The sequence below is a fragment of the Rhipicephalus microplus genome, chromosome X (assembly GCF_043290135.1).
Source record: "Rhipicephalus microplus isolate Deutch F79 chromosome X, USDA_Rmic, whole genome shotgun sequence".
Classification (NCBI taxonomy): Eukaryota; Metazoa; Arthropoda; class Arachnida; order Ixodida; family Ixodidae; genus Rhipicephalus; species Rhipicephalus microplus.
In genome coordinates, this window is record NC_134710.1 from 374,950,524 (window position 1) to 374,975,057 (window position 24,534).

Consider the following 24,534-nt stretch of genomic DNA (forward strand, 5'->3'; position numbering starts at 1 on the left):
GTCATCATCATCGTCATCGTCTGTGTGCTGGCTCTGCCCGTTCGTTTTGCGCGGTCTTTCCTCAATTAAACGCTGTCGCAGCCAAGACTACGAAGACTTCATACGTGGTGGAGGTGGATTTTCGGTCCTCTGACCTCCCGCAGCCCGCTATACCCCCTGGAGCTTCGTTCAGGCCGCCGCTTGCGCCCACAATCAGGCAGCATGTCCCAGACCGAGCCTGCCGGCACTGATGTCATCAACCCCGCACCGCCGCAAGCTGCCCCTCCTACGTACATACACGGACATCAGCGGGAACCCCCGCTCTTCGCTGGTCTTCGGGGAGAAGACGTAGAAGACTGGCTTGATGACTACGACCGCGTAAGTGCCGCTAATAGGTGGGACGAGGCCGCCAAACTGCGTTACGTGCCTTTTTATCTGGTCGGAGTCGCGAAGACATGGTATTTTAACCACGTAGTTGACTTACCCGACTGGGCTACCTTCCAGTAGCAGCTGCGGCACGTCTTTGGGACACCAGACATTCGATCCGCCGTCGCGAAGAGGACACTCGATACTCACCGACAACATCCCGGTGAATCGTATACTTCATACATCGAGGATGTCCTCGCACTCTGCCGGCGTGTGAATAAATCCATGCCGGAATCGGACAAAGTGCGCCATATATTGAAAGGCATTGGGCCTGTTGCCTTTAATGCCCTCGCTGTGCAAAACCCAGCTACCATCGCTGCTGTCGTGGCGACATGCCAGCGCCTTGATGCGCTGGACTCCGTCCGCCTTCAACCAGACATCGGCGACCACCACTCCACATCAGATGGCCATCTGCGTGACCTCATCCGGGACATTATACGCGAAGAATTGCGGTCCATGGGCTTCACACCTCCTACACCACGACCTACACAGCCTTCGGTAATGCCCTTATGTGACATCATCAGGGAGGAACTTACATCCCTGACTGGCTCTGCGCCCGTACAGCCACCTGCTTCTCAACCTGTATCCACGTACCCCCAAGTTGCTGCCGTGCCTCCCAGCGACGCCCACGCGACATTGCTGCGTCCATCCTACGCGTCAGTTGCTGCCGCTCCCCCGGTGAACTACTATTCCGTACCCCCTGACCCTCCGGCCCACCTGACCGCGCTATCATCTACAGGTGCCCCGAATGCCTTCTATTCCCCACCGTCGCGCTCGTCTCGCCCTGTCTGCTACTACTGTGGCTATCGCGGCCACATATCTCGTTTCTGCTGAAAGCGCCAGCAAGATGAGCGTCGGAACGACGTGCGTGAACGGGATTTGTACGCCGGGGCGTCTTATCAAGGTCGGCGTTATTCGTCTCCCCCGCACCGTTCTCCATCTCCTCCAGCATCGACTGCACCACGAAACAGCCGAAACACGAGACGCCGCTCGCCTTCGCCCTTCCGCCGTTCCACTTCTCCACTTCGGCCCGCCTCATTCACCTCTGAAATTCATTCGGAAAACTAAGTGATGCAGTTTGTGGAGGAAAAACTGCATTCGGAGTTAGAACTGAAATTCCTCCATCGGGCCCGTGTAACATGGTTTCTGTGGAAGTGGAAGGAGTGCGAGTCGATGCTTTGGTGGACACAGGTGCGACATTGTCTGTGATACGTGCTGATTTGTGTGAACATTTAAGGAAAGTAATGACGCCTTACGATGGCCCCACATTAGTTGCTGCCCAGGGGAACGTCATTCGCACTTCCGCGTTTTGTACTGTGCGTGTTTTCATCGACGGCATCCGCCATCATGTCCAGTTTGCTGTCCTGTCCCGCTGCTCTCACCAACTAATTTTAGGGTGGGATTTTCTATCATCTGCTTCCGCGGCGATTTGTTGTGGACAACGCGTCGTTCACCTCGCTGACACCAACTACATGCTTGACGACGATAATCAGAAGCCACTTCGTCTGGTCGCTGCGAAAGACATCGAACTCTCGCCACTACAAGAGCAAATTGTCAGCATTACGTCCAACGACATCTATCACGGGGATGTATTGGTCTCACCGTCACCACTTTGCGTTCCCAAAGGTATAGTTCTTCCGTCCGGTGTCGTTCGTTTTTGCAATGGCTCGGCACTTGTCAACGCTGTCAACTCTACACCGGAGAAGATCTTACTGCCACAGGGCACTACTGTGGCCCGTGTTGCTGACTTCGAGCCTGTACTCGTCACGCCACTTCAGGCCATCGCATTCAAAGAACATTGCCTCGGTGAGCATGTTTCTTCCTCCGCCTTTACCACCACTATCAGCAGCAAATTGACATATTCACAGAGGCAGCAGCTGCTCGCATTGTTACAGAAACATGCAAATTCTTTCGATATTTGCTCGTCTAAGCTGGGCCGCACTAATACTACAGCACATCGAATTCAAACTGTTGGGACATCTATTGTACACCGCCGACCCTACCGCGTGTCTCTAACTGAAAGAAAAATTATAGGAGAAAACGTTGCGGACATGCTTAAACGGGAAGTCATCCGTCCTTCATCTAGCCCTTGGTCGTCTCCTATAGTTTTGGTCCGCAAAAAGGATGGCTCTGTGCGTTTTTGCGTGGACTACCGGGCGCTCAATAAGATCACACGCAAGGACGTGTACCCTATGCCACGCATTGACGACGCCCTCGATTCCCTACAAGGCGCGGAATTCTTTTCAAGCATCGACTTGCGTTCTGGGTACTGGCAGATCCCCATGCATGAAGACGACAAGGAGAAAACGGCATTCGCAACCCCCGACGGGCTATATGAATTCAACGTGATGCCTTTCGGGCTCTGCAACGCACCCGCGACGTTTGAGCGCATGATAGATACCGTGCTGCGCGGCCTGAAATGGAAAAGTTGCCTTTGCTACCTGGACGACATTATTATCTTTTCGTCAACGTTTTCTGAGCACCTAGAACGATTGGATCAAGTTTTGACGTGCCTTGCCGGCGCCGGGCTTCAAATAAACACGAAGAAATGCTCCTTCGCTAGCAAATCTATCAAGGTCTTAGGACACGTCGTTAGCAAAGATGGCATCCGGCCCGACCCTGACAAGATTTCTGCAGTCCTTCACTTTCCGCGCCCCGAAAAACCAAAGGAGCTTCGCAGTTTTCTTGGCCTCGCCTCCTATTTTCGCCAGTTTATCCAGAACTTCGCTTCTATTGCTGCTCCATTACATCAACTACTTGCTTCCAACGTCCCCTTTCTGTGGTCTCAAGAATGTCAAACAGCATTCGACCTGTTGAAGCGGGCACTCACGTCTGAACCTCTGCTCTGCCACTTTGACGAAGCCGCACCAACTATCCTCCATACCGACGCTAGCGGCCTTGGTATAGGAGCCGTTCTTCTACAACGCGACAAGTCTTCCTTAGAGAAAGTTGTTGCATATGCCAGTCGCGTACTCACCGCTGCTGAAAAGAACTACACTATAACTGAGCAAGAGTGTTTGGCTGTGGTTTGGTCGGTCCAGAAGTTCCGTCCCTATCTCCACGGCCGTCACTTCACAATTGTTACGGACCACCATGCCTTATGCTGGCTTTCTACACTGAAGAACTTGTCCGGACGCTTGGGTCGGTGGATACTACGCTTGCAGGAGTACGACTTTGACATAACTTACAAGTCAGGCAGAAAACATCAAGACGCCGATGCTTTATCTCGTTGCCCGCTTCCAACTACCCATATGAGCGTTGGTGACAACTCAACCGCCACATCTACCAAAGTTCATACGCTAGCATCAATAAGGCAACCCTTTTCGGATGACGAGCCAACATTTATCTCCCGCCAGCAGTCCGATTCATACTGCAGACGCATCATGGACCACCTTTCGGGAGTTTCTCATCCACCAAACGCGCGACTTCGTCGTCAAATCCTGCACTTTAAGCTGGACAATGGGGTTCTCTACCGCCACGTCTACCACCCTGACGGTCAGCGCTGGGTTCCTGTACTGCCACGCTCTCTTCGACTTCAGGTGCTCGAAGCCTTCCACGACGACTTGACTGCTGGTCATCTTGGTTTTAAAAAAAACTCTTGACCGCATTCGATGTCGTTATTACTGGCCTGGCCTTTCTTCTAGTGTAGCTCGGTACGTCGGTTCCTGCTACCCATGCCAGCGTCGTAAACTCCCCACGTCGGCACCTGCTGGACCTCTACAGCCACTTCCGTCCCCTTCAATGCCGTTCGAGGTTGTAGGTGTTGACCTTTACGGGCCTCTCCCTGTGACATCTGCTGGCAAACGATGGATAGTGACTGCCGTGGACCACCTGACACGCTACGCTGAGACTTCCTCTGTTATTACAGGCTCAGCTGTGGAAGTTGCAGACTTTATTCTTCACGCAATAATACTGCGTCATGGGGCTCCTCGTGTACTGCTTAGCGACCGCGGCAAAGTGTTCCTGTCACAAGTTGTAAATGAAGTACTGCGCGCTTCTGGAACTGCTCACAAGACAGCTTCAAGCTACCACCCTCAGACAAATGGTCTCACAGAAAGATTTCACCGAACCCTTGCAGACATGATAGCCGTTTACGTCCAACCCGACCACAAAAATTGGGATACTCTTTTACCATTCCTGACATTCGCTTACAACACTGCCGTTCAGCGAACAACTTGCTACTCACCGTTTTACCTCGTGTACGGACGCACCCCGACTACCTTTCTCGACGTCTCCTTCTTTAGCAGCCATGGCAATTCATGTCAGTCTTCTAGCGAAGAATACATTTCCCGCCTGGCCCAGTCTCGCCATCAGGCTCGCATCAATACTGAAGCGAGACAGCACGAGCGGAAGATCATCTATGACGAATCCCACCGCGTTGTGTCTTTCCAACCTGGTGACGAGGTGCTGCTTTTGACACCTATTCGCACTTCTGGTCTCTGTGACAAATTCCAACCACGCTTCATCGGGTCATACATTGTTTTAGAACAGACTTCGCCGGTTAATTATCGTGTGACACCACTCGTCGCCCCAACAGACCGCCGCTACCGCAGCACGGAGATTGTCCACGTTTGTCGCATGAAACCTTTCACGCGACGTTCCCCGTCACTTTGACTTACGGCGGCCAGGATGTCCGCTTCCAAGTGGGGGGAATTAGTGTGGGCATTTGTAACTTACATCGTCCTCATCCCTGCATAATCACAATCACCATCATCCGCTTGTCTCTTTGCCCTCATTGCCACTCTGGGTCATCATCATCGTCATCGTCTGTGTGCTGGCTCTGCCCGTTCGTTTTGCGAGGTCTTTCCTCAATTGAACGCTGTCGCAGCCAAGACTACGAAGACTTCATAATATATATATATATATATATATATATATATATATATATATATATATATATATATATATATATATATATGTATATGTATATATATATATATATATATATATATATATATATATATATATATATATATATATATATATATATATATATATATATATATATATATATAATAACCTCCAGCAGAATAGAGCAATCTCGATAACTGACGTCGTCATGGCGATCCAGCCTAAGTGCTGAGACAACGAAACATAATCTTCCTCTCAACCTGACAAATACCTGCCCTCGGGTAGGATTCATCTTCTTCCCTAAATTTTATATATTTATGACCGCGTAAAAACGTTAATGCTGCCAATACGCGGCACATCAATGATTTGGTATACGCCACCTCCCTCTACCCCAGGAGTGCACCAACGCTATACATTCGAGCTCTCAATATGTTAAATTTAGAGTGCTCTTACCCTTTCGGTCATGCCAAAAAAATTTCTTATCGGAATGATCAGATGCCACCAGTTTTCCGCAATTTCTTCGTCGAACTTCTGGAAGAACGATTTCGCATCTGGTCCGGTTACGAAACGTGGAAGCACGAAGATGCACGTGATGACAAAGAAGACTGGAAGGCAAGTCCTGCGGCGAGAATGAAAAGAGAACGTGACAAAAGACAAACTGTGGGCGTATCCAGGCCTCTCCGAGGGCCATATCACTCGCGATGCAGCGCTAGTAATCTTAAAGTTCAGCGTTGCTCATCTGAATGACGAAGGTTCGATTGCCAATCAGAGAGGCTGCTGCATTTAGTTTCAGATGATGTAAGACATGTGCGTGCGCATATAATAGCTTCACAGGGTTACTTTTAATCGCGATGGTTCGGATGACATTCTTTGACCACGTGACTATATTATTCATGGAAGCTGCGGAAGGAAGCCAGTCACTACTGAGAAATTTGATCATGATCGGGCTTTAATCGCGATCAGCAGTGCATCATGTGACATCGGCACTAAGTTCACGTTAATGAACACCAGGTTGTTGTAGTTATTCTGGAGCCCGCCCCCACAATGACGTGCCTAAGGGCCACGTCATTCTTATGGCTGGTACAATCCGACGATTGCTTTAGACGTTTTTTTTTTAAGCGTTTGACTTGCAGGCTTGCAGTTGTGCCCCTAAGAATAGTTCTATATATTTAGCGGGTAAAACAAAATACAATGATGACTGCGCCAATACAGAATCTCACGGCCTATTATTGGTGTCTCCCTGTCTGGCGGCTTCTCACAATGTCGTGTGTGAATTACGAACTTTTCTTTCCTACAAGCGGGCTGCAGCTAACTTAACTTACAACGTTTTTTTGCCTAATAAGCTTACAAATATGGACGATATAAAAACATAGACTCAACATATACTATGGAGCCTGTATAGATTGCTCAACCGTAAACTGGTTTTGTACTTAACTCCATCATATTTGAGCACAGGAGCAACAGACTATACATTAAAGGGACCCAAACTTTTTGAGCATGCTCAGAAAACGCGGTCGATTGGTGGTCGAGGCTCTTGAGAACGCTTGAGCCAAACTTTATAACGCGGCACGTGGCCTGAAATTCCCAATTGATTCACAGTTAGCTAGAAATCGCTCTTTCTCCTCTCGACAAATTATCCCATAAACAGAAACGGCGGCGCCACAACACCACAGACCGTGGCAGTTATGCTTGGGGCACGCGAAGGATGGCCAGTCGGTAGACGGCGCCCGATAAAAAGGGAAGTTAATGAAAAGAGGCTGCCCAGACGTGGACTAAGCCGTTTTCCTAGGAACGCGTCTTTGTTGTCGAGTGTGGCAGCTTTGGCTAGTTGGTATGGCATAGTTATAGCGCGAGAACAAAACGACGACACAGAGACAAGAAGGACACGAAAGACACGAACGCTAACTTCCAACTGAGTTTATTGCGCAGAGCACGAAAATATATAAAGGAGACAGTAACCATGTGATAAAAACCATATGGCACAAAGAGCAGAACATGAGTAAGAGAGAAACAAAGGCAAAAAACACAAAAACAAAAGCACAGAGAAAAGGCAAATAAAATTATATAAGAAAACGAAACAGAAATGTAAAGATAATATAACTACCTGCGCGCACCGAAACCTTCGAGGAACCTGAGTTCCTTCTCGGACAGAGCCACGGAGGGCTTGCTAATACAAGGCACCTGTTCGCGTGCCATCTGCGCGGCCTCGACAATGACTCGGGTGCTTTCATCTCTGTGCTTGTACAGCGTCGCTGTGTCCTTGAAGAGGGGAACAAAATTGCACTCAGTGCAGTGCTGAGCAAGAAAACCATCTTTCCCGTTTCTAACATTGTTAGCGTGTTCTCTCAGCCGATCGTTCAGACACCTTCCGGTCGTTCCGACATAACAAGCAGCCCATGAACCCCGTGAGCCTTTGTTCACCGCACCTTGTGCTGGGGAGTCACGCGCACGGTGGTAGCGCTCTCACGGTGAGCCAGACTGAGAAATAAGTTGTCACTATCTCGACACCGCTCCCGACAAGATAATGTGGCACCATACTGTAACAATACTTGTGGATAGACTGTAGAGTAGTATCAACTAACTCCAGACAGCCGACCGGCCGTCTAGGCAGGCTTGTTGTCGCATGAAGGTATCTTTTAAGCTGTATGTCGACGAAATGACGAAGTTTTTCTTAGCCGATGCTCCGAGGATAGCAAAATGTGGGAACGCAGAGGCGGAGACCCATCTCTGAGGAAAGGGCAGTTGTTTGCTCCATTGATGGAGCCTGGAGTAGGGGTTCGTCCCACGAGGCTGTCTCAGATGAGACGGGAGGTATTTAATGAAGAGAAATGGAGAGAAGGGGAGCTTGGTGCTCGAGAACGAGATCGGGAAGCGGGACTGTAGAAGTCGTGCTTAGCGCAGACTCTGATCCAAGGTTGATACTACATCGAGAAGTTGGTGTCGATGTGTGGAGTATACGAAGGGCTCAGCAAGTAACCCCGACGTTAATATTAATACAGGCCAGTGCTTACTGTGTGGTTGGTTTAGTGGCCACCCCAGCGTTTGTAAATGAGTATCAGTGTGTGAATAAACCGGAGTTTGCCAGGAAGTGAGCAAGCAGCCCAGTCCTTCAACGTGTTGTCGTGATCATCTGAACCATCGGGATTCCATCCATCAGCCCAATGTTAACTGCGACCATTGGCAGATTTAAACGTCGTGTGCTGCATACAGAGTTACCGTGGCCGCCGTGGGATGCTGCGATGTGCCCGCACGCTCGCTCACGATCACTGTGAAAGTAAACTGCGCGTTCGAAAAAAAAATGCTGAAGGTCATGGCGCGTGCTAACGAACGGGCGTCGTTGCAGACAGTCGAAGACACATCACACCAACGATACTGAGGAGGATGGATCCTGCCTTTCCTACTCTATGCCCACACTGTGTACACAAATAGAACAATTTCGAGCACATGCTCTGGTCCTGCCCACGCGGGAACATGTTTTTCTAACCAGTCCTCCTGGGACAGAGCTCATCGCTCAGCTCAAGGCGGTCAAGAGAGCCCGGGCTGTCGCCGAAGGACTGTGCCTACCGGCCCGGATCTGGATGGAGCCGCCAGATTGATTGGTGGGGCCTTCAGCACTGTTTTTTTTCCTGAGAACCTTAATAAAGTTCATGCCAATTTACTCGTGTCCCCTTTTCATGCAGATGCATGGCTGAAAGTTATGCATCTGCATAGCTCTCAGTTCGCTCGTTCGTACAAGAGGAGAGAGACGTGCGACAAATTATTTTAACTCCGCAAGTATTTATAGGATTCTAAAGGGGTTTTTTTTTTTGCGGTATAGTCGATTTGAGAGGCAATAAACTCTTCTGATGAAAACATTTGATGATTACTTGAAACAGTGTGGCACGACATCTTTATTACAAAGCACTCTATATTAATGGAGTCAATGAAAAATAAAATATGAAGAAAAATATTTTATTAATATAAATGAATCATTTACTTAAGCGGTACCGACGAAATCATTATGTATAGGGCAAATGAAGTTAAGGAAGTTTCTTTTTCTGATTTCTGAGAGATAATTTTTTTACATCATATGGTGCTGAGTGTGGGTGAAAGATAGGGAACTGTTTCTTTTTTTTTCTGAAGAACACAATATGAATGTCAAGGCAGAATGACCTAATTTAGCACAAACTATTTCTAATATAACAATAATAATTACCTAATATACCATTAACTAATATAGCATTAACTAGGTACGTACTCATGTCATTAGGGGACTGCATTTATACTCCTAGCAGAATTCTAGCATTATACCTACTGAGCTCTGTATTTACTGTTAAAATACAATTTCCAGCAAGGTAAATTAAAATATGACTACACAAAGCAGGATATATTGCAACCTCCTTATTACCTACCGCTAGCACTTTATAGGAGTCATTCTCTAATGCAGAGAAGTTCATCCCAACAAGGAAAAGGTTTACCGCGACAGTAGGATAGAATTTAAAAAATATATATTCGAAGCTGTACAACGAGGAGTAGTTTGGCAAAAAAAAAAAAAAACATGGCTGATCCCTCGGTCTATAAAAATCGGTTAGACATAAAAGTGAAACGCGTGTTCACAGAGGCAGTTGGGCGTTTATTGCGCCTTGCTTCGCCACAAGAGCGAGGGAATGAATGCTACAGCAACAAATTGTGATGTCACGCGAAGAAAGGCAGGCAGCTCGAAACTTACAGCGCGCACCTCAAGCAGGAAGCACGCACGAAATGTGCATATGCAGGACAAACGCGGACTAATGCCTAGTTCACACTGAAACATCCGCTTTCTACAGCGACCGAAATTCCCCTGCTGCCGAAACACAGCGTCGTTCGCACTGGACGCGCCCCGCGCCGCCGAATGTGCCATCTACACGGGGCGAACGCGGGATGGATGCGCTGTCACCTGGTTGTTGTCGTGGCCCGCAAACGCTACTACGCTATCCGGTGGTGTATACTTCGACAATTCTCGTACGCAAGAAGCAAGAAAAGACAGTACTGCTTACTTCGCTGGCAAGTGGTTGTCCTGTAATGCACGAAGAGCAGAAAAACCACCGACGCCAGCGGCGTTGGTGGGTTTGTTTTGCTTTGCAAGACCACAACAAGCTCGGTCACGCCAACAGCAAGCTCGGTCACCTCTTTCACGAAATACGGAGGCGAAGTAGGCACAGAGTGGGTTAAACTCCCGTTGATTTCAACATTCAGTTACGTGCACTGCAGCATAACAAGTGAGTAGGGCTTGGCCGCCATTTTACAAAATTCCTTGACTAGCGCTCCTATTGGTCCGCGGTGACCGATTCGGCGGCAGACGCCGCAAAAATCGGTCCGAGAGCGATCGGCGCGGAGAGAACCCTTCCGGCGGATCTCGCCGCCGCCGAACCGGATTCGGAGCACTTTCGGCAGCCGGAATGCTCAGTGTGAACGCGGCCTTACAACTGTCACTGCTCGAACCTTAAAGCACGTTGCTCAAACTGAAAGAGAGAGCCACGAAACTAACGCACAAGTATACAAAGGACGATCCGCGAACTGTCAAATTCTTATTTGTTCGTCATTTTCTAAACGTGGCAGCGGTAGTGGGCGAAGTAACCTTCGTGCTTATTTTAACCGCTGCAGCCTCAAAGCCAAGTTGCGGTCGAAGCACAAAACGTACGAAGCGCCGCAATCACGAAATCAGCGAGCGCCCACAGCTAAAGACGTGGTGGCGACGATATTTAGAGTACACCCAACATGCTATAGCTGCCCTTCAGGTCGCAGGTGGGACTCCCATGCAGTGGCACAGCTTTTTTTTTTTTGCGTTTTCTCCGAAATCTGTTTCTTAATATTTACAGCGTCATATCCATACTGCGCTTGTCCTTGTATCTTCTTGTCGTCCGTGTTTACTACCGCGCAGTCACATACGTCGGTCATATCCATCACTGAAATACTTCAGCGCAGCCGTGGTGGGTCGCGGCATAAAATATTTTCGATGTTAATAAACATGACGCGCACTATAGTTCGTAAATAGCGTGGTTACCACTGATTTCGCTGGCGAGTTGACGTCGTAGAACGGCCATTCCCCGGTGTGTCGCTTACAGCGCCAGCAGCATACAAAATTTGGAGGACGCTCGAGTTTCGAGCTGATCGCGATAGCGTAATCGGGCCTCGTACGCAACGCCGTCTGAACTGCTAGCCGGCTTCGGTTTTCGGGGCACGCCTCAACCGTGCCGTAAGGGAACGAGCGACTGTGCGCGTAACAAGTATCCCCGAGTGCCTACTGCAAGCACAGTTGTTAAAGTTGCCCTACGCCATAATCCCTCCTTTCGGGAATCAGCGAAGGGTCCACTATACACGTCCGTGAGGCTACACGCGAACCCACGCAGCTGATCGCTTTGTTGATTCTTTTAAAGCTGATGATTAAACGTCTGAGCGCGCATTGTAATGGATGCGCCTTTGAAACACCCGCGCGTTGTTCAATCAACATGTTTTGACGCCTGGCACGATTCTACGCTGCCACACAATATATGTGGTGTGTCAAGGAGACTCCTTCAACTACATGACATTCATATAACGTTTCTTTTTTTTCTTTTGAATTACTTTCAACAGATATTGTGACTGCGCGGTGGAACATATGCTTGTCACACAGATTTCCTGGGTTCAATCCTGACTCGGACCCGGAAATTTTTATTATTTAGGTGATTCGAATCTTTTGTCGATTTTTCGGTCACGGACAACATGACTTTTTACTCACAACCAAGGACGCCAACGCCGGAATTCTGCGAAACGAGCTCTTTAACGCTATCGCGTTAAATCACCGATCGTTTATAACACGAGCTGCACATGATCTGTAAATAGATAGACTGCGCTAAATTTTGAGGAAAAATGAGTACCTCGCTCTCGTCATACATGTGGTGTGTGTGTCTTCTGCACGCGCAGACAATTCACCGAGAGGAGAGCCTATGATACATACCTTTTACATATCGTAGACCCTCCCAAAATGAGTGAAAACGGAGCACCTTACCTGATCAACCTTCGATAGATAGCGATTATGAAGACGATGATCCTATTCATATTCCCCTTCTGCTTCGTCACAGCGAGGCACAGTAAAAATCCACTGAAAGGACAATCGAGAAAAAGTGCAAAGCAAATGTCAACGCCAGAAGTTATCAGATTTTCCAGAAGCGCATCGCGTGTAGGCCACACTCATTCAGCCTCTGAATGGGACAGTCGAAGCAAGAGGGAGGTTCGAAATCATTTTCAAGTCACAACTGGTAGCTTTGTCCTCTCCAGATATGGTCGTACTGCGCTTTTCCACGAGCGAGCAAATCTCGATGTGAACTCGCGACCAATTGTTGTTTATGTTTGACGTATATTCAGGCTATACGTGACGTCCGTATGGTTGGCCTATGCTGGAAATCCAGCCCGCCTGTAGATCTGATGCGCTCTATCTCCCCCCCCCCTCCCCCCATCTGTCTCCTGTCACATCTTCAATTCCCAACCGCAGTGTGGTAAAGGGTGCGTGCGCCTCGTTAACCTTCATTCTTCTCCTTCATTTCCTCTCTCTTTATCTCGAGTTAACTGAGTCAAGGTTTGTGCAATTACTTTATTGACAATGACAACAATGTGTTACTTTTACTGTTATGTAGGTGCAACCGAATTTCGTGGTTCAGACAGACCTACATAACTGTCGGCAATGGCGTAAATTTAGTACCCTGTTTCTTAGAGCAGGAGCTTTAGAATATGCGAAATAAAAGATTGTCTTGCCCCGCCCATGCACACGCGCCGAACTGGGGGCGCGGGAACGAATGCCATCTTCGGGTTCTTGCCGCGCCGCACTCCGACGGAATGTGGGTGGTGGTAGTGGTTAGAAAATGAGAAAAGACACCTAATTTCTGCAACCCGGTCGGGAACATGGCGCAGTGCCTAGACGGAATGTTTCCGTCACTCACAGATTCGAACTGCGAGAGCGCTGTTTATCTCGCCGAGTGCTGAAAGTTCTGCAGCTGACGCTGTTGCTTGCTCTGTCCTCCCCCCTCTCCCCCCAAAAAAAAGAGAGAAAAAGCTATTTGCGTGTGTTCACTTTTCGGAACTCTCACATCTGTTTTCGAATTTGATTTGTGAACACTGTGATTATGCGCTCCAACGACCTGTTTAAACCTGCAGTTTCCCTTTAAACTACTTGCGCACGCCATCCCCAGTGCAGGGTAGCGAATCGGATGCTTACATTAATTTACCACCTTGCCTTGCCTCTTCTTTCATCGCTCCTACATCCCGCACGCAATGAGAAAATGTTACAATACCATTCAGGCATAAGGGCTCTGAATACACGCACTGTTAGCACATGTGTGTTACATGTCAGCGTCACTGTCCGTTCGTGTAATACGCGTTAAGAAGCGAACCTAATTGTCCGGGCTTTCGCTGTTTCGCGAAGTACTTCATGTGTTAGAAAAAAGAATAGAAAAATAAAGGACGTTGCAATGTTGCTGAACGTTTGTTTACTTGCCTGAGGAAAAAGAACGTGTCCACGCTACTGTAGGCAGCCGGCAAAATCAGGTTGCACCATTTGTCGGATACTATCAGCAAGTTTAGCATGCGTGCTGAAATAAATGAAACAAGTACGTCACTTTTTTTTTAGCCTAAACGTCCTGAAGACTATATATACGTCTTCCAAGGCCGCTTGCCACCCGTATTCTGTAACGCGCTATGATGATGGCCTATGTCAATTTCTAGAAGACCGACGTAAATATAGTGTCTATAGACGTAATCATCAAGAAATGCAACATAACTAAGTACAAGATAAATAATTAGGCAAATGAAATACACGTTACCTTGCACGCCCTCTCCTGTATAGGCCCCAAAATCCCGCAGTATTGGATAAATAAATAAATAAAATGTAACCAAATCCACGCAGCTGCCGCTGTCTAATAGAACAGTATTGAGGAGTTGCAAAAACTGCAAGAGAGCTCGCCTGCGCAACAAACATGCATGCACAATGGCGGTTGCCGGGGTGCCTCTCATCTTCGCTAGAAGTGTTACGTGAAGTGTAGCGAGGGCGGGAGGCATCGCTATTGTGCATTGATGCACAACGAGTGGTGGGAGACCCCCGCCCCCCTAACACAGCCAAACACAGGAAACACTACGAGGACGGGAGACAATGCCAGTGTGCATTATTGTATTGCGCAACTCCTCTATAAGCTTCCGGACTATTCTTTCATTCCCTCCGGATTTTCAAAAGGAAATAAAAATGAAAAAAGTAAATTAAGCAGGGTAAATAAAACAAAAAGTATCCCAATGAATAAATAGAACGCGGTAAGCCCAAAAGACTGAATGAAGTACATCACTGTCATTCAATTTCAATTATATCACTGTGCTGCGTAAAAGTTTGTGTCCGATGTAAAAATTTAGAATAATGATGAGATCGAAAGTGCGCGTCACCCCGCCGCTGTGGTCTAGTGGCTAAGGCACTCGGCTGCTGACCCGCAGGTCGCGGGATGGAATCCCGGCTGCGGCGGCTGCAATTTCGATGGAGGCGGAAATGTTGTAGGCCCGTGTGCTCAGATTTGGGTGCACGTTACCCCAGGTGATCGAAATTTCCGGAGCCCTCCACTGCAGCGTCTCTCATAATCATATGGTGATTTGGGGAAGTTAAACCCCACATATCAATCAATCGAATCGCGCGTCGATGTTCAGACTTTTATAATGGTGCATTCAGACGACGGACCGAATCCGGATTTGTCATGGACGTGGATGGCTAATCCGCGGATGATCCGCCTGCAAGCGCATCCACACGACGGACGGTGTCCTAGGAGAAAACAGCCGGATTACCCTCAACAGCAGAATCGGCGCTCACCTGCGCCAGCTGGCAGCAGACCGGTTTGAGAGTATTCAACATGGATGCCCGCAAGAAGCGAAGCTTGGCTGCGATGTCTGTCGTGTTGTGACAAATGAACAAGTAGTGTTATTTTTTCAGGAGAAAAGGGAGTTGCTAGCAGGATATTCTTTCAACTACATTATTCCCTACTTGTAGAACTTCTAAACGTGTCTCCCGCCTTTTTCTTTTTTTTAGAAGCGGCACGTCGCCGGTTGCAGAAGTTGGAATATTTCACCACCATGACGGCTAAGAATTTCGCGTGTTAAGCGACGGCGGCGACATTTCCCGAACCACCAAAAGTGATTTCTGCATATTTAATCACCTGAGAACAAAGTCTCCGAAAACTAAGTAAACAATGCTCAAGCGTAGATGATGCCGACCAGTCATGCAGCTGTCCGCGAGCCATGGAGGACATGCCGCGAGCAGACGAAAAGTGCACTGGTTGCCACCGACCCCAAGCTATTCCGCTGAAGTACCGGCTCTCCCCCGCCAGAATCCCGATGTGAGAAACAGGTTGGGTTCATCCGTCCGCGAGCGGCTCGGACGAGTCGCGGACGAGGGGAATCGCTGATGTGAGGTCACGTGACGCGCCGTCCGTCCCGCCACATCGGGATTCGATCCGTCGTCTGAATGCACCATTCGGAAACCATCGTGGGTCAGCATCGCCGCTCGGTCGACGCAAGCTGTTGGTATACGTCCTTCATGGTACACTGGTATAGTTGCGCTTTTACGCTTTCGCTAGAAATAAATACTACTGGTTGAGTGACCAAGCGCATCAGCGTAAGTAATCGAAAAAAGAAAACGCCCTCAGGAAGAGGCACGCAGAGAATGACCAAAGGTGCGCTTACACCAAGCGTCTGACGCAATCTGGAGGCAATGGCCGAGCACAATGTGTCCCAGGCTGATGGTCCGTATTCCGTACAGGAAGCGCAGGGAGTAGTTGTCGGCGCTCGATCTTTCGGCAGCGTGGAACAATTCGCTAGTACTGGCCGCCGCTGAGAGCGCCTCCACAAGCTGAAGCAGCGTGCCTGCAACAAAACGTGATGCATTCCTCTATTTATTACTCGCGTTGACGCTTACTGTCCAACCAATGCTGCCCTTTTTACAGCAAATGCTGTTAAGAGATCACAACTCGGGTCACGCGCAGTTGTTTGCCGCCGCCGGTGTCTGTAACCACATCGTGCGAAAAAAGAAAACTAGCACTAAAGACACAGTGGGGCTCGAAACCCGGGTCTGCTGATTACTGGGTGCCAGTCCAGTATTCTACCACTGAGCTACGCCGGTGCTGTTGACTTGTCGGCAAATATAGCGCCAAAGACACAGTGGGGCTCAAACCCGGGCTCGCTAGGTGCCAGCCCAGTATTCTACCACTGAGCTACGCTGGTGCTTGTGATTGGTGGCAAATTTGCTTTAGGCAATCTTGATGTCGGGAAAGCAATCGCGTTAATACGACTTATAAAGTGCTTTAAAGCAGCGAAAGAACAACCAGTCATCGCACAATGCGAATAGCGTAACGAGTGGGCCGAACAATGTCCAAACCCATTACAAAAGCTTGTTCTTGTTTCTCTATTATCTGTGGCGCATACCCACTCAAGCCATAATTCCTCATCGTCGTCAGCCACTGCATGAACAATTGGCACAAAATTCATTGCAAGGTTTAGCGAATACCACTCTTCTCAGAAGAATGATGAAAAATAGCATAGCGAATGCGAGCCTTTACTACCCTAACATTTTTATTATTAATGTCGCAGTGGGCACCAAGCAAGTGTGCTTGCAGCATATACCTAATTAGTGTTTAAAAAATGCTCTGAAAGGTCGCTCTTTTAGTTTTCGCTGTGACTGTGCTGCGCCTTTCGCGCAGGCCTGGAGTTTTTTTTTTTTTTTTTTTGCAGTACCTGTGAATTTTGGTATTCAGCAGCGGTTGCACATTCAGGCACCGTTTGCAAAAAAAAAAAAGCGCGCTTTTCAAACACAGTGAAGTAACAACTTGTACACAGTTAGTTCGCACTCAAATCTGTTCCTATGATTATGTTTTGTGCGTCATTTTTTTAAAGAGTGCGTTAAGTATTGAGCTGTAAATGTTAGTTCGCTCTCGTCCTGTGTGTGTTATTTTCGTGCGTCATTTGAGCGTGAGCAGCGCGCTGCAGGTTTAGATCTGCTTGCCGTTCTCAGCGTTACATTCCGAGCTTGTTGCTATCGCATTCATTGCTTTGCCCTTGCGGCGAAACTGTTGCTTTTCATCAATAACGACTTACCTGCCTAAATGCATTCTGCGCGAAAGTATTTGTTGATGAGCATGATTTTACATTGTGGTTTACTCAAGAATTATTGCTGTCAATACAATCTAGATTACATTACGTCGCTTTTGTCGAAAAACCAAAATGCGGCTCCGTGACTTGACTTCGCAATTTTTCATCAATACAGAGTGGTATCTTCGTAGAGGACATGTTCACTTTTGCCATCGCTGTCCGCAGACACGAAAAAGTAGTGATTACCACGCGATAATTGTGCGTGACAGTCTTTCGTGCTCCTTCCGCCCGGTTCTTGGCCGATCCCCCTTTGTGGGTGTGCGCCAGGGTAACAAAGATCATCATCATCATGATCATCATCATCGTCATCATCATCTTTGGTGCGCTCAGACATGAGTCCCCGCATAGCCTCCAAAATACATCTGATGCTAATTGGAACAATTCCTCATACATACTTACCACCCTTCTCGCTGTAGTTTGGCTTGGCTTTGGTGATAATGTCAATGATCGTGGCGCCGGCTATAATTATGCCTAGGAAGGCTAGGAATGCGCTGTGAGACAAAAGGACAAAAAAATGCACTTGTAAATTAAGCGGGAGTAATCTCTTTATTTGTTGCTTATTAGCTACGCACATGCACACGTGCAACAGCAGAGCTATGCTCGTCTATCCCTCTCTCTCTTTCTCTCCCACACAAACTCAAAACCATCGTACGTCGGGATTGATTGTAAATGTGAATAAGAGCCAATAAAGAAGCATGTACATATTAACGATGTCGTTTTGTGAGTGGTATAGAGAGGGCATACGACCTGAATGCTTTGGGAATTTGGCACCTGTCCTGATACAGATGAGGCAGTGTTGCAGGATACGATTGCTGTTCAACATCCCTGTTTTATAAAAGGCGGCAATACTGACTCCATGCATCCATAATTAGCAGGAATTTATTCATTCAAATTCTTCTCATCTGGCGCAACTTTACAACATTTTATTTATTTATTTACATATTTTATCATTGGAACTGTCATTTAATTAACTTCCATTTTTTGACGATGTTATCAATGTTTACGAGAAGTATTCGCCGTGAGATCGGGCTATAGGGGGCAGCACCGTCACAGTGCTAGTGTGGATAGGCGGCTGGCGGCACGCATCCCAATGCACGAAACAGCGCGTTTCCTGAGCGCTGTGAGCCGATTGCCGGTGAATAAAATGCGTTCACTGCTGCCCAGTCGTAATAAATATGCCTTTCATTTCCTAACGGATGCACGAAGTTCACCGAACGTTACTTTTACTTGTGACAGAAACGCAGTCTGTCATTAAAAGGGATGCTCGCGCTTGGCGACTGTTTGCACTTTCGCACTGCAGCGTGTCACGTTTCTTGCATTTTTATTTTAGGTGTTGAGCTTGTGTCCCGTCTACTATGCTCTGCTGAGTGACTGAATTTATTCTTCATAAAGGCTGGTCATGAATTCCGACCCCCTCCTCCCCCCCCCAAGAATAAGTTAGAAATTCGATATTTTTGAGTGATGAACCCAAAAATACAGAGATTACTCATTCCACCTTTTCGTCTTAATCATGTCTTCATGGAAGAAATGTAGGACAGTCGATAAGTTTATTCAGGAAAGCTACGTGACTTAGAGCACCTAAGCGCGCTTGTTCTTACTCCTGTAACAGTATAAAAAGATAATAGTTCAGCCCGCAGCTTTCTTATATTTATTATCTGCATCAAAGTGATGGAAAGGTTCGATTAATAGATGGAACGAAGTTTTTTTCTTCAAGCGAATGTGTGTCCACTCCTTCCGTGTGTCTAGCACAACGCCACAAAAGCGCTCAAGATAGTGCGAAAAAAACGGAAAAATGTGACGTTATCCTTGAAATTATACGACATATATGAAGCGCACCGTCTGAATTAATTTTGACAATCTGGCCTCTTTTAAGCGATCCCAAATTTAAGACCAAGGGTGCGACAATTGGGAACTCCAACCAAAAATTGTATTACAGCACTTGAGTCAGCACTTGGTCTGGCTTCGAAACATTGGTTTTCTGAATACAATTTTTGCTTAGAGTTTTCTAATTTTCTAATTTCCATTCCAACCAGGCAGACTTCTGCCAAGTGTTCACCTTGTTAAGAACACGGGTGTGTCTGTATAAATATATCACCCAATGCTAAAGTTGTGCATGGCAACTCAAGTTTCATCAGTTCCGTGTCATTCAGTTGAAATACCGAAGTGTCAGAATTTACTATACAGCAGTGTCATGGGACTAGACCCGTACAAAACAAGGTTATCTCAAGAAAAACTAAAGCTCGTCGCATAATTAAACAATAAGAAAGAACGCCAGAATTTTTTTTGAAAGTAGACCCCTAACAACAATGTAAAACTTCCGTTTATCCCCGAGTCGCTAAAACGCTGCATTCCCAAAATATTTATTATTCCTCATGTTTGGGGCAACGCCAAGCACTTTACGATGGGCTTCAGCTAAAAAGCGGCACCTACACCGACATGAACCTGGTGAAGAGAGGCTACGACGATGATACACATCACTCTCGCCAAGTGCTTGACCTCATCTTATTGCGATACATATACAGGCGAGTAATCTAGGCCAAATGCTTCTGTAGGCAGTGCTTGGCGAACGTACAAGCAGTTACTCATGCGCTGACAGAGTGGGACCTCTGTCAGCGCATGAACCTCCCCTTGAGCACGAGCCTCCCCTTGAGCACGAGCACCCCCCTTGAGCACGAGCATGACCTACGTGCTCGTGCTAGCCTATGTGGATAGCAGAAGACGCCGGAAGCAATTCACACTAGGTGCGCTTCAGCCAGTGGCCACCAGGCGGCGACTCCGCTTGATCTAGGGGCGAACAGCACAACTCTTCCTATGCGCCTCTCCTCTACCGTTTTCTTTTTGTGCGTCCTTGTGGCTCCCTCACTGAATTGGTCTGCTTGGTTTCAACGTTTTTACAGTAGCTCAGCTAACGACGCACTTTCTTGAGCGTACGAGCGTGCGTGCGTGCGTGCGTGCGTGCGTGCGTGCGCGCGCGCGCGCGCGCGCGTGTGTGTGTGTGTGTGTGTGTGTGTGTGTGTGTGTGTGTGTGTGTGTGTGTGTGTGTGTGTGTGTGTGTGTGTGTGTGTCAGAAGTTAACTTTGTGTACAATATCCTCGAGTATTTGTCACCAAATACGTTCTCAAGATGAACTTACACAAGTCCGATTTGCAATGAGGTCCATGGTTCGGGCTCCGATGTAACGCAGTTTGACACCAGAATATCTACCATAGGAGGTTTCACTGAAGAAAAAAAATGAAGGTACATTACCGAAATTTTCAACGACACTGTGAGCATCAACTTCTACGCGCAACCGTTACCTATAGATGAAATGCATGATAGAGTCTCAGGACGCCTTGACATGTACTTTAATTTCCACAGAACTATATGTCATCTTTTAGCTAACAGACCATGCACCCGACTTGCAGTGAGCGCGAATGTCTGTGAGTGTTATGTTTGACACAGATTAATATGACAGAGTGATTCCTTCGTTGGCCAACTGCGTCGGTTTGTGTCAAAATTAAGAGAAAGTTACACAGGCAATGAACACATCACCGCATAACGGAGTTGAGCAGGCTGAGCCGCCAACCGGTGACATCGGCTCTGTACTTCACACAGCACGCTGTCATAGCGAACCCTCCCACATTATTGGCGAGCCGTCTACGAGCCTTATAAATGTCGGTTTCAAAACGATGTTAACGATCGTGCAGAAGAAATGGCCGGACGGCCAAACGCTCTCTGCCATTGGCCGTCATCACTTAAGTGAAGGTGGTCCATGACAAAAATATTGCGTTAGTATATATTCCCCACACTGTCGTTTTCATTGTCTGTTTTCCCACATGTTTGAGAGAGTGTGCACGAAACTTGTGTTTGCAGAAGTATTTGCGTTTTTGTGTAATAATTACTTTCCACTCTTTTTATTATCTTTTTTTAAATCTCCCATTTCTCTTTCTCACGTGTAGGGTATTAAACCGGTTATCCTGGACTAGTTAACCTTCTTGTCTTCCCCTTTCTACCATTTTTTTTCTTTTACAAAGTGCAAATCACGCATACGCTGCATGATGAGATATCCATACACGTACTGATAGGAAGTGCTCGTATAAGAAAAAGCTTTTCATAGTGAAGTCACCTGTGTCTGCTAGTGCTTGCAAATCAGCTGCGTTGCAGTCGTCCAGGAAGCATAGCCCTATGCGAATAAGTGGCGTTTCCTGACCCTCAAATAATCCCATGTACTCGAGAAGCTGAAACAGACAAAAAAGCGTTTTGATCGCTCATGGCCACAATGACGAAATATTCAATAAAGGGATATGGCACATGTCGTATATATACGTCCATTGAGCTGGCGCGAGGCCAAATAAACACACACACGCACACGCACACACACACACACACACACACACACACACACACACACACACACACAAACACACACACACACACACACACACAGCTTTCCAATGCCCATCAAGTGCTGCTACATGATACCTCTGTTTAAAGTATACATTATTTTAGAAAAAACTTGGGGGAAGTCGCCTGCTATGGTGGTGTATGGGCAGTGGTACTCGACTGCCGAACCACTGGTCGCGAAATCGAGTCCCGGCCGCGGCGGCCTCATTTTCGATGGAGGCGGAAATGCTGTAGCCCCGTGTGCTCAGATTTGGGTGCACGTTAAAGAACCCCAGGTGTTCGAAATTTCCGGAGCCCTCCACTACGGCGTCTCTCATAATCATATCGTGGTCTTGGGACGTTAAAGCCTATCAATCATTACAGGTGGTATCCACCTCCGAGCAACCCTGCGCTCCCGTAGCTAACGCCTCAGCATATCCGCACAGCATGTGGGTAATGCGGAGAAGGTAGTACTTCCGACCGCCATGACTAGGGCCATTGTGTGTGCCTCTGCGTGCTACTAAAATTGAGCCCCCCCCCCCCCCCCCCCCACCTTTTTTTCTTTTGGGCCGACCATTCGTTATCACGTTTGATTGTGCCTTATTTGTGTGCAGCCGTCGCACAAAATGGAAGAGTGAAGAGTCTCAGAACGCAAAGCCGGCCAAATTTTAATCGTCGCCGAACGTTATTTACGGTCAATGTAGTCGTACACTGGAGGTCACGGCGACGCGTCATGACGAATGATTCAGCCGTCTTTGCCAGGCTGATTTTCACAAGGCTGGCTGTGGGGTGAGCGCCGGAGAGTGGTTCACCTGCGAATAGAAACTCGGTTGAGTTCATATTCTGACAGCCTTGGCTAATTCAGACGCTAACGAAACATAAATATAAAGGAATCACAATAACACAATAAATGCAGTCAGTTTCAATGCACTGACAGAGACATGCGAAAAGCACGACACAGACGTTGGACTATTCATATTAATATATGCGTGGTACACCGCGAGCTTAAATGAGAGGCACACGCTTTTGTTTTTCTCGCTAAAGTGAACTAGATCAGTTTATTTGCATCAAAGCACACTTGTAAGCTTGGCCTAGTGAATCATTTTACGCTTCAGATACTTTTCATTCGATTGATCAAACTGGTGGGTGAGCCAACTACTAATAAATTTCGTAAGCGCTGTTAAGCCCGCAGTTTCAACTGGATTCGTATAACATCGCACTAGTATCAAATTAATGGGTAAACTCAACTTTGGCGCTTACGAAAAATTGTACCTTCAAATTATCTTACCTTTGCGTGCACAACGGCGCAGTCACCGTGACTCTTCAGTGAGGGTTCGTCGACAAACCCACTAGTCAAGCATCCGAAGATTTCTTGTCTTTTAATAATAGTTCGTTGATTGATTGATTTGTGGGGTTTAACGTCCCAAAACCACCATATGATTATGAGAGACGCCGTAGTGGAGGACTCGGTAAATTTTGACCACCTGGTAATAATAGTTCGTGCGTCACAAAACTTGTAGTAGGCACCAAGTTGTCCTTTATGTCTCAAAGTGCCACCTTCGGGATGAGTGTAATGTGAAATGCAACTTGCCCGCTCGTCAGAATGAGTGGGTCAACGCTCACTGCAGAGAGCCACTTTGTTCGTGTGTTGCTGTTTAGCATCGGCGTCAGATTTCTCGCAGTACACGCTCAAACGGGCCGAGCACGCATCGCCCATGGCTGCAGCAGCTTACCAAATGGTAAATCTCGTACCTTCTAAAGCTAACGAAGATTAGAAAACCACCAGGCCTGCGCGGAACGCGTAGCACTGTCACAGCGAAAGCTGGAGGAGCGGCCTTTCAGAGCCTTGTTGAAGCCCTGTACAAGTTTCTCTCGAGTGTCGCTACTATTTGAAGTTTCAGGGGCTCTAGGTCAAAGGTCATCGCAGCGCCCCCACCTCCTAATATGTAATTGTGGGACAGCCTTTGCGCCCTCATTGACTAAAACACTAGGGACCTGCCCACCCCAGCATGTCCCCACCCCTTGCACATGCCTACAGCCATTACCCTCGATACCGACGTCTTTTTTTAATTAATGACGGAGCTTCTCATACATTTGACTGTCTTTTATTTGCTGGAAAAATTACAATATTTCTCCGCGGAAGAGAAAACAAATAATACAGGCTAAATAGTCTGACAAGCTAAGCCTTCGCCTCCTCAAAAAGTCCCCGATTCGCTTTCCCAAACACTTTGACGCCGGTTCACGTTCTCCTTGATCTTCAGCTTCGCCACCCAAACACGGGCATCTGGCAGACCTCATGCGCTGTGCATGCGTGCCGACTTGTCCGGCGTGAGATGTAGTAACAGGGATGTTCGGTATTACCAGTACAGAGCGGAAAAAAGATATAGAAACATAGATACCTTGACTGAAAAGCAAGAGAGAAAGAAAAGAGAAATAGATACAAATAAACACACATAGAAATATATAAATAACAGACATAATAGAAAGTCAGACAGGCAGGGAGAGAGAAACGAAGATAGAGGAAACATAAATTAGAGAAATAAAAAACGACAGAAAGAGTTAAAAATAAATAGATCTACAGAAAATGAAATAAATATACAGAAACACAGGCAAAGAAGGAACAAAAAAACGGAGAAAAAGAGAAAAAATAAAGAGGATCAAGGAAGGCCGCCGAGCTTCACAGTTGGTTCAAGCCTTCCGCCACGAATGCAAGGTGCGCCGATTTTAATATGTACAGCACTCGCCAGCGAA

At 47.4% G+C, this 24,534-nt stretch overlaps 1 protein-coding gene across 1 annotated transcript in view; it reads right to left on the minus strand.

The window, feature by feature from the left end:
* LOC119186467 (nose resistant to fluoxetine protein 6) overlaps nucleotides 1–24,534 on the minus strand; it is a 126,990-nt gene that overhangs the window by 14,694 nt on the left and 87,762 nt on the right. The window contains exons 3-9 of the mRNA XM_075880002.1: nucleotides 21,527–21,638; nucleotides 20,555–20,639; nucleotides 17,821–17,912; nucleotides 15,961–16,140; nucleotides 13,745–13,838; nucleotides 12,263–12,355; nucleotides 5,710–5,875 (exon numbers count right to left, since the gene is read on the minus strand). Coding sequence (XP_075736117.1) covers nucleotides 5,710–5,875; nucleotides 12,263–12,355; nucleotides 13,745–13,838; nucleotides 15,961–16,140; nucleotides 17,821–17,912; nucleotides 20,555–20,639; nucleotides 21,527–21,638 — 822 coding nt within the window. The remainder of the gene's footprint in view (nucleotides 1–5,709; nucleotides 5,876–12,262; nucleotides 12,356–13,744; nucleotides 13,839–15,960; nucleotides 16,141–17,820; nucleotides 17,913–20,554; nucleotides 20,640–21,526; nucleotides 21,639–24,534) is intronic.